The sequence below is a fragment of the Passer domesticus genome, chromosome 9, assembly GCF_036417665.1.
Source record: "Passer domesticus isolate bPasDom1 chromosome 9, bPasDom1.hap1, whole genome shotgun sequence".
NCBI classification, from domain to species: Eukaryota; Metazoa; Chordata; class Aves; order Passeriformes; family Passeridae; genus Passer; species Passer domesticus.
The window spans coordinates 11,119,380-11,130,275 of record NC_087482.1 but is presented as its reverse complement, the minus strand read 5'-3'; the positions used below and the strand labels follow the sequence as shown (position 1 = coordinate 11,130,275).

At 45.6% G+C, this 10,896-nt stretch overlaps 1 protein-coding gene across 1 annotated transcript; it reads right to left on the bottom strand.

The window, feature by feature from the left end:
• Positions 1-1,355: 1,355 nt before the first annotated feature.
• LOC135307627 (TOG array regulator of axonemal microtubules protein 2-like) lies at positions 1,356-10,796 on the bottom strand. The gene is made up of 8 exons (XM_064432032.1): positions 10,652-10,796; positions 9,386-9,503; positions 8,328-8,431; positions 6,746-6,950; positions 5,367-5,583; positions 4,197-4,283; positions 2,329-2,883; positions 1,356-1,849 (listed from the first exon to the last, which is right to left on the bottom strand). Exons 1-7 carry the CDS (start codon positions 10,750-10,752, stop codon positions 2,648-2,650), a joined length of 1,068 nt encoding a protein of 355 aa, XP_064288102.1. The 5' UTR covers positions 10,753-10,796; the 3' UTR covers positions 1,356-1,849; positions 2,329-2,647.
• Positions 10,797-10,896: the final 100 nt, after the last annotated feature.

Sequence of the window (10,896 nt, the reverse complement as noted above, 5' to 3'; positions counted from 1 at the left end):
TGTTTCCCATTTACTGTTCTTCCCTAGAGCCAGTCCAGCAGCTGCTGAAACTAAAAACCCAGAGATCTGGATATTGTGAAGGAGAATGAAATGCTAATTAAGTGTTCACATTAGTAATACCCAGGTCTGCATTCCCAGTGCTCTGAAGCAGCAGCTGGAGGTCCTCGCATTGTTCCTGTTTGTGGATGTTCATGTTTCTGGTCTGCAACAGCAATGGCTTTGAGGAGGGACAAGAATGCCCCTATTCAAACAGTGGCTTTGCAAGGAGATGTGAAGTTTCACTGCCCTTTTTAGAATATTTTAGAAAGATCTAAGAGAATATTGTGGCATGGAGCAGGTCCCTAATTGTGTCTCCAGAGAAAGCCCCAAAGCACACGTTCACTCTGCTGCTGATGGCAACCCCATAAGCACACGGACTTGTTTTCCCTGCAACATGCCACCCTGCCTGGGCTTTACTAGGCCAGGACTAGACTCATAGCTAAGCAAACACATGCAGCCACGTGACATAGAGTTTTTCCATCAGAAAACCTAATTAACACATTCACACGCAGTTTCTTCTGTAACATCACAAGCTGGCAACCATGAGGACTTTGCTGTCAAGAGCTTGCAGTATGCATTGGGCCCAGGAAGTGTTTTCCCTTAAGGCAAAGCAAATTGAAATGTGAACTTTAAAAGCTTCAAAAGACTATGAAAGGAAACTGCAAAAGAATTTCTGGATAGGGAGTATTGTCAATGATTATGCAGCCCACCAAGCAATTCTGGAGCAGAATCCTGAATTGCTTGTTCCAGCTATGCAGGAATTCATTACCCTGGCAGGCAGTGGTCCATGGGAACAAATGATCCCTCAGCTCTGGGCTGAATGGCACACAGGCTGCACTTTAGGTTTGAGGAAACCTTGTCACCCGTTATTGGCCTCCCAGTCCACTCATCCTTCTGCAAACAAGTTGCAAACAACAAAGTTGGACTGCTGGCCTGGGTAAATCTATATACAGATGACTTTTCCAAAGCAGTGCATCGTTTCCCAGTGAAATACACGACCTCTTCTTACCTATGAAATTGTGATTGAAGACACCTGTGAGCCAGCTCTGTGTGAGATGGCAAAGGAGCAAAGCTTTGGCATTTGGGCACACTTCTCTTTGTTTCTTTGCTCAGGCCTTTGGTGAGCACAGAACTCATCTAGGTAGAAAACTTTTGACCATACAGGATCTTTTGGATCCATTGTCCCCCAAACATGTCAATGTGTGGCCCTGTTGTCATGACAAGTTGAAAACAGCAGCACAAGTGACACAAAGAAAACATGGCAAAAGAGGAAGAAGAGAGGCCCCGTGAAGAAAGGATGTGGTGAGACACTGCACTCCCATAATCTCCAGGAGATCCTGGTGTCACATTCTTCTTTTGGTTTATTTAAATTTAATTGATTCATTTAAGTTTTTTTAAATCATCAAAATAAAATATATACAATTAAAATATGTCATCAAAATTTAAATATACAATCAAACACATTTATTCAAAACTATCAGAACATAGATACATCTGCAACTATGAAGCTTAAACCTATTCCAAAATCCTAAATCCTATTGTTGATGAATCCTATAGTTGATGAATCCTATTCTTGATGAATCCTATTGTTGATGAATACTTTTCTTGATGAATCCTATTCTTAATGAATCCTATTCTTGATAATCCTAAAGCCTAAATCCTATTCTTGAAACATTCTTTGGACAGTTGGCAGCTTCTTCCTGATCTTGGAGGAAAGAGCATTTCTGGACTGGAGGCAAGGACTTTCTTGGTAAGGGAGTATCAGAAATGTCCAGAGAAAACTTCTTGGAAAGACTGTAGCCAGTCGTATCTGTGGAGACACAAAGTTTAACAGAGCCTGGAATGCAAACCTAAAGCATCTGAAGCTCCGTATTTAATGGGACAGATTCCTTGGAAATTTCTAAAGAGCTGCACAGGGAAACATGCTCCTGCTGGCTGCAACTTGAAGCAGACCAGAGGAAAACCCTGCCCCACTTCCACAGAGCTGCCACAGGAACAGCCTGGCCTCTGGGCTGCCCTGGGACAGCAGGGAGCCCAGAGCCCTGTGCTCTCCAGCCATGGCTCAGCTGCACATGCACCCTGCTGCTGCTCTCCCTGCCCCACAGCTGAGCAGCCCTACAGCTCCACGGGGCACTGCCAGCAGCACAGCTCATTGCAGGGCACATGCAGGGCACAATGTGTACAGCCATTGTGTAATTCAAGCCAATGTTCCCTGCCAATGTGCACAGCCTCTCTGGGCTGCCACAAGACCCTTCCTCCCAACAGAGAGCGGCCCAGCTCCCACCACACCTCTGTGTGAGACTGATCCATGCTTGGTCTTCACCTTGTCCTCAGTCTGCAGTTGCTTCAGGCTGATCCATGCTTAGTCTTCACCTTTTCCTCAGTCTGGGTTCACTTGAGGCTGATCCATACTTCATCTTTACCTCGTCATCAGTCTGCTGTTGCTTCAGGCCCCCCATGTCATGACTAGGAAGGGCAATGCTGATAACAGAGCGGGGGCAGATGCACACCCTTCCTTAGTATTTTGTCATTTCTGGCACAGCTGAAAAGTCACGTCCGGTGGTGTCCAGCTCAGAAATTTGTCCGCTTTCTGGAGAACATCAAACCTTCACCAGCCCAGAAGGCTGTTGAGGTTTTCCTGCACGTGTGGAGGTGTGCTGTCAGCAAACTTAATGATCTGGCTGCCCAGTGCCTCGCAGAGGGCACAGGCCAGCTTGGTGACCACAGCGCAGACGTTGGCGCTTCGCACAGGCAGCGCCTTGTTCTCCAGGCAGGACCAGAGCACGGGCAGGGCGTAGCGCTCGACCGCTTCAGGGCTCCTGGCATGAGCCCATTCCACAAGCACTGCCGGGAGAGCGACACAGCTGCTTACCCACCAGCCTCCATGCAAACAGGGATCTACCTCTGCTCTTGCCTCTTGGAAGCCTCTCGGGCCAAGATCAGTGAAACAGCACACACAGCCCCACAACCCAGAAATGGGCAAAGCCGCTGATCATCCTTGAAACACAACCACCAACCCCTCGGGACTAATATCTCCAACCAGAGCCTTGTACCTGTGGCAGACTTTGTACCTTTACTCAATTATTGCACAATTTCTTTCTGCATGAACAATGAATGAAACGTCAAATTGCCTACTATTTCCATTTACAAGTTGTCTAAACCCACGTAGAAGATTTGGAAATGCACCCTAGAGAGACAATTGAGAGATTTCTAATAAAAGCAATTATTCCATTTTTGTAACTTTGATGTCAAGGGCCAAAAGTCTAATCTGGCTCTCCCCTTTGCTCCATGGCCCACAGCAAAGGGCAGTATTAGAACACACTCCAAAACTCCAGCCCACCAGAGATGGCTGCTACTTGACAGCTGGATGAGAACCACCAGAGACTAGCTGGTGTCTTTGGCAGAATGCTTTTGTGGCTTCCAACAAAGAGCTGTTTCAAACCTCAGGGTGTCTTGGAGAATTACCCAGACCCATTGCCCTGGCATTTGCCCTGTCACTTGAGCATCTCCACATTTTAATGACATTTCCCCTCCTTCCAATTCCAATATTAAAATGCTATTTTAATAGCATTTCTTCTTAAAATGTGCACTGAAATAGGGGCATAGAGAGAGAAAAAGGCTACATAGGGGACTGAAATTTAGCCAAAACACAAGGATTTTCTCAGATTGCCTCTGGAATCTGCTCTCTGCTCATTTTCTGAACTGAACTATATCAAACACAGACAAAAAGTGACTACCAACAGGCTCCTTGCATGGCAGATTTGGCTGAAAGATCAAAACCTGAAATGCTCAGGAGACCAGTCTTGTTTCCTGATCAGGCAAACTGTTATGTAGTAGCCATTTACTATTCTGTGGTGGAAGAAACTTCATTTCCTCTATGCTGTTAATCCACCAGCAGTCATCAACATTGAAAGAGCTCCTGAAAGTACCCAAAACCAATTTGGCTAAGCAGGAAAAGGGTTATGGTACCCATTCAAAAATGGGACTTCATTTGAGTTTAAATGCAATTAAAGACACTGGCCACTATGGGACTTGAGAAGGGCCCCAGTGAGAGCTCAGCACCTCCTGATGTGGAGGAGCTACTCTACTGTCTGTTCACTGGCATTCCCTGTAAATACTCCCTCGGAGACCTCTTGGCTTAGAAGGGGAGGCCGTACCTGTGATACGCTCCGTGACATCCAGCAGAGCTTGGCCACTCAGTTGTCTCCATTGGTGGCAGAGCTCTTTCATCAGTGATACTTCATCTACAAGTGAAACACACGTTTCTGTTCACTCTTCTGAGGGCATAGGAGAGAGAACAGTGGTGAGGGAAAGGGCAGGGGCAACCCCATTTTATACAATAAAGTCCATTTCTGCTGATTTTTGAATCCTTTTCTTCTTTCCTTCCAGCCTACTTGTCAGTGTTTAAAATGCCAAAAGAAAAGCTCTCCTTTCACATTTGTAAATCCAAAGTTGTCTGCTCTATCAGGAGCTATGTTAAAACATTTCACATCAGGGTCCTTGAGAGTTCAGTCACATGGAAGCAATGAAAAGGTTCTGCATCCCAGAGCCAAAAGGAAGAAGCCCATACTTGGGACACAGAAAGGCACTGAGTCAGGCAGTCCATGACTTCGCAGAGCAGCTGAGGTGGAGAAAGTGGAAACTCCCCTTGAAGACCTGCCTCTTCAACACTCCATTGTTCAGCCATATTCCCCCAGTGTGACATTTTCAGACCTGACATCAATCTGTGTGGCAGAAAAATTTACAGCTGCCCTTGCCTCTATAGGTATTTGCCATTTCCTTCTTGTCCCATGCAAAACAACGTGTGGAACAAGGCATCATTGACAGATGGATTTTGACCCATGTGTTATAAAGAAATTAACTTGATGAATTCTATGCTCCCCTTTGAAAAAAGAAGACAAAGAAGAAAGGTGGAAAACAGGCAGCTACTGCCTATAATGTAGAGCCTTCCAGGTGGCTGCTGTGCAGAAGCTCTGATGGGCCGGTGTCCCTTCATGCCTACAGCAAAGCTGTTCATTTGGCAAGTCAGACGGGGCCCAAGCAAACTCCAAAACCCCTTTGCCTCTGAATTGCAGCAAAGCTCTAGTCCAGGACTTGCTCTTCAGACCAGCAGCACAGAGCCAAGGGCTCCTGGGACTCTTGGGAAATGCTGCTGCACATTCCAGCCAGCTGGGGACGGTGCATAAGGACTGCACCTGCACAGCTTCTGGTGGGTGTCAGCTGGAGCATTCCACAGACAGCAACAGCTACCAAGGCACTCAGCGTTCTCTTGTGTCGGAGAGACAGAGACACAGGTGAGGAGAGTCCATGCCAGGGCTCAGCCTTACCTAAATGCACAACAGATTGGTCCAGAGCCGTCATAGCTGCAGCATGAACCCCGGGATCCTTTGAGTTTAGGTTCTTTGTTATGCCTTCAACCAAACGGATCATCAATGGGTTCATGGCATCCTGCAGGAGTCCTATGATTTCTGCCAGCGCCTCCAGCGCCTTCTGCTTCACTTTCTTATGTGTGTCACAGATTCTCAGGCCAAAATAATCAAAAATCTGTGAAGAGAACAAACAACATGAAAGCTTGATTAAAATGACCTTTTTTGAAGAAGCGATGTAGAAATGAGCACTCAGGAATCTAAAAGATGAAAGTGATCCTTTCTCTCAGGTCAGCCCTTGCTTGCACAATTTCACTGTTTTCCTGTGGGCCACTCACTGGAATGGTTGCACAACCTCATGCTGCTTGAAAGATTTTCATCTGTTTTTAAGAGGTTTGGGTGGGGACAGAAAAATTCCTATGGTGTTTCTCTCATCCTATAAATCATTGAATCAATTCCATTTATTAATTCAAAAGACTACCTTTGCTTTACAAGTATGGAAGCAGATGTTTACAATGCCCAGTTTTTTATACAGTTGCCTCAAGTATTGAGGGCAGCTATGATATTGCCTAAACTATGGCTGGAGGAGATCTAAGTTTTATTTTCTCTGTCTCAGAACCTGTGTCTGGAGAAGGGCAGGGCTCAGATGAACTCTTCCAGGATCCAGACCATTGCTCTGACTAACAGGTGGACTTGTGAAATATAATGTGCTGTACAGCTCTCATTCCAGCAGGTTCAGTCCCTTGACAGCCACATTATCAGGCACACTTTTCTGGAAAAAGGGGAAAAGCAGCTACAGGGAGGAGAAGGGATGGATCTGTCCTTATTTGTTTTCTTCCTTTCCAAAGAGAAAAGAAGGCCCCCCAAGAAGGGTGAGCACCATCTTTACCAAGAGGAATAGGGACGAGGATGGAAATGAGTTTTACCTGTGCAAGACAAGATGGAGTTCACAGAAGTATCATTTTAAAAACATTTTGTTTAAACCAACCCAGCCTGATACTTCTCTTCCCCATGCAAACCCATTTTTTCTCTAGAAAATAATTGCCATGTCTTCAATGGCTCAATTCCCTCCACTTAACCCAACTGGGAGTAGGAGACAGCAGAGGTTACACCAGCAGAAAATTCTGCCATCATCTGATGAACAGCAGCAATAGGCACCTGCCAGAAAAATACAGCTGGACTGAAATAACTTGTCCTGAAGCCTGGAGCTCAATTAATTTGTCTGGATAAGAAGGGCCAGTCTGTCCCAAACAGCCAGGATATAGTGCCAAGACACACTGAATTAACTTTACTTCTGCAGGCTTGGGAAAGGAGCTAAATGAAAGGAGCAATGAAGATACTTTGACAATGTTAGTGGAGATCAGCTGGGGTCTGGTTTTGGACAGGTCTAGGAGGAGTGCCACTCCTTCCATCCGTGTCTGGAACGCCTTGGCTTCCAGGAGATGGTAAAGCTTCTGGAGCAGCTCCCTTTCTTCCACAGATGCAGGTAATGTGACCTGGGCTCTTGCACGGTGTAGGCGGCGTCCACCAGTGGCAGACTTTGCCCTGGAAAACAAAGTCAAATTAGGATCTGTTTCTGATAATCCCTTCAGTTAATTGTGAGCCAAACATCTTGGGGAGCTTTCCTAATGATGTGATTTCAAGCTAGAAAATCATGAGGCTCTGAAGTGAAGAACAACATGGATCTCATGACAATCATTATGGGAAACAATCTGCAAGTCACATTCTTCCAGTGCTCACGCAGGAAAACCAAGGATGAGATGCATCTGCTCTATCTTCAGATGGCTTCTAAGACACACAGGCCACGTTACTTTGTGGGGAAAGAGAGACACTGCTTCCAAGTTTAAATGACTCCTCATACGGGATGTGTGTGTCTTACAATAAGGAAACTCATCACTCTGGAGAAGTGTCTCTACAACCAGGCATGACAATCTGCAAAAGTAGCTCAGATGCATCTGAACAGATGAACAGGGGCATAGCTAAATGATCCAGAAAATCAGTAACAGAGAGAAAAACAGAAATCAGACATCCCAGAACTACGCTCACATTTCATTTGCTTCCCTAGAAACTAGATGCACAGCGTAACAAACCCACTGGGAATAATCCTCTTGGATCAACCTGCCTCTTCCATGAGAATGGGAAGATGCTAGCTATGCTACTGAGGCATGTGGTCACTTTCTTGCCACTGCTGAGCATGACAGAGCTAAATAAATCCCCCTCTGTTGTCAGAGGAAAACAGTACAAGTAGCTCTGCCACTGGCATGACGAGACAGCAAGGACCAAATTCCTGTCTTAAATGCTGATTGCAGCACAGGGGGAAATAAACCAAACACGCTGTCCATCAAGCAAACTGTAGGAAGGGCAGGAATCACAAGACAAAAAGTCCACCTTGAGATACCTGTTGACCAAAATGGCTTAGGAATTGTCTTGCTCCTTACTACTCAAACTTGGTACTGCTGTTTGAGGGTAACAAAACCAACAATCAGCTAGACCAAACCTCATGGAAGGGAACTGCTTGTTTGAGGAATGGCATCCTGCCTCTAGACTGGGACTTCTCATTAAAACACCCATCTAAAAAGGACTCCACTTGGATGAAAAAAACCCTGGTTGAATTTACTTGTCTCAAGTCAGGCAGCACAGACTTGGCCCTCTCCTAGCCTCCACAGCCCTGCCCTTGCCACTGCACTGGATCATCTGAACTGCAAGCAATGGGTGACTTTTTGTCGCCCAGTATTTGTGGAAAGCCCTCCAGAGAAGCTGTGTTCAACACAATGCAGAAATAGATATTTTTTATCCTAGAGCATTTGTAGGGAAAGGAAACAATCTTTGACACTGGTCATCTCCATCAGAAAGATGTGCCTGAGGAAGAGGCATGTGAAGCATGTCATGGGCTTTGTCACATCTGGCAAAAGTGCTCAGTACCGTTTGCTAGGAGGTGATGTGGCCTGGGGCTCCTTGGAGCCTTCATTCCTCTTCTTCACCGGCTCCTGCACAGGTGGGCGTTCAGCCTTCTGGTTTTCCATCCCCTACAGAGACACAGAGAAACCCCATCAATCTTTAGAATAGAACTAGGAAATTCCCTCTTTAAAACACCAGTTAGAACCAGGATCACTGCTACCAAGGCCTAGGGAAACATTTCCTAACTTACAGAAATAAACAGACCAGAGATTCAGTGATGCCAGCTCTTTGTTTTTGGTAGCCCAAGGCAGGTTATGGGTGCTACCAGACTGAGCTGCTGTCTAAAATCCCAAATTTATGAGTTTTGACCATAAATGGGAATTATGCAAACTGGTAGGCAATGAGTGGTCTTAAAGGAAGCAGCAGAAAAAATTGGACTCTTTGGGGGTTGGCCCATTGTGTTGGAAGTTGATTTGGTTCAACACTTACTCTCCCTGCCCCTGCACAAAGAAAAACTCCCTTCTGTAATGTAGATAAAAAGAATAAAATCCCTCCCAATCAAAAAAATGATTTTCCACTGGATGCTGCTGAATTTACCAAGCTTCTTCCAGCTCCACAGGGCTTGACAGCAGGGCAGTAGTCCTAAAATAATTGTAGTATTTAGGATTGACTTGGACATCTTTTGTATATTTGGAAATTTTCTTGGTAGTACTAAGAGACTTAGAGTCTCTTTTGCAAAGACTCTGTTATGTTCAGAAGCACTATTGTCACTTAATTGCTTTACTGAGGGCAGGGTAGGGAGAGTGCTGTGGGGGCTTAAACATGAATGTAAACCCATTTTCTCCTCTCTCCCTTTCCTCTTTGTGACCCATATTCAAAGTATTCAAAACCCTACTTTTCCCCTAAGAATACAGTTCCTGTGTGGTCTGCAGAAGAACAGGCTGAGGATTAACAGCTCATTTTCAGGAATAAAATGATTCAGCAAAAGAGGAATGAGATACAGACACATTGGGTATATTTGATCTCCTATTAGCAGTGGCAATACTTGCACAAAGGAGACATTTGTACTGCCAAGCACTTACTTTCTTCTTAATTCTCTTCAGGATATCTTCCAGGTCATGCGTGGAAAGAGATTGTTCCAAAAGCTTTTTAAATTTTTGATTACTAAGCAACATCTTCACCATCTCCTGTCCATAATGCCTAAGGAAGGAAGGAAGGAAACAAAAGAAAAGTGAACAAAGGAAGAGTGTTAACAGAAGAGGCTGATGCCTTAAACTCATCTGGTGCAATGTTTGCATGAGAAGGCGTTACCTAGACTCAGCAAAGAGGGAGATTTACCTCACTTGACACTGCACAGTGCTGTCAGCTGAACACAAGAGGCAAGAGGAGAATGTGGGCCAACAGAAAAATATCATTTCTCTCTGAAACTGAGGGTGTGCTTCTGTGGGATCAAAGGACCCCAGGCAACAAGGGAAACACATCTGCTTTGTTGTCAGAGCCTATTAGCAGTGTTCTGCTGCCCTTGCACATACATTTTCCTTCCTTTAACTGGCAGGGAAGCCAGGACAAAACACCTCATCCTTGCTTTTGATTATTCTATACTATCTGTATACACATGGGCAGCCAGTTGCTCTGGTGTTCTTGGCAGCTATTAATGGGAATTTCATCATCAAAGGAAGGGGATTTTGGTGGCTTGGGGTGATTTTGCCACTAGGAAACCACAATTTTCTTCAAGAAGAAATTTGGAGGTCACTGAGCCACAGATAATAGCACTCTAGAAATCTGCAGAAGAGGTTTAGAAAGACTGAATACATTGGCTAAAGACCTCTAAAATATTTCTAGGGAAGTCTTAAGTTAATGAGAAACAGATGTTTGGGATCCTTCAGTGATGAACATTAGCCTACACTTGGCTTTCTCTTGTGCGCCTAAGGCTAAACAAAACTGTTGGACTGGCTAATCAGAGCTCTTGTAATCTCAGTAAAGAATCTCGCAAGTCACAGGGAGCTGGCAATGCTCCTTGCTGCCAACCTCAGGTTACCCAGTACAGTCATTTCCCCAGACAACCCAGAGCAGTGGTCACAGCACCAAGCCTGACAGAGCTCAAGAAGCGTTTGGACAATGCTCTCAGGCACGTGGAGTGACTCTTGGGCTGTCCTGCACATGGCCGGGAGCTGGACTGGATGATCTACATGGCTCCCCTCCAACTCTGCATATTCCATGATTCTATGCCCCTTAGCCACACTGTGAGGTCACTTATTATTGCCTTGAGTTTCCACTCTTTCTGGTTTTAGTTTAAAGCCAAACACAAAATGGTTTTCCTGTTTTAGGAGGTGAAAGAAGATCATTACCTCGTGTCCTTGTGACTGTCCTGAGCGAGTGTCCCTGCCACCTGTGCCAGCCTCTCAGCCCTGGGTGTGCCTGCCAGCTTCGTGACTCCCATTTTCTCCATCAAGGACAGGAGGAGTTCGGCCGTACACTTCCGTGCCGGGACGTAGCGGCTCCTGGGAAGGAGAGAGCAAACCCTGGGACACAGGGAGAAGGAGCAGCAGCAGCACAGGCCTTGGCCACAGCCTGCTCCCTGTCCTTGCTGGGG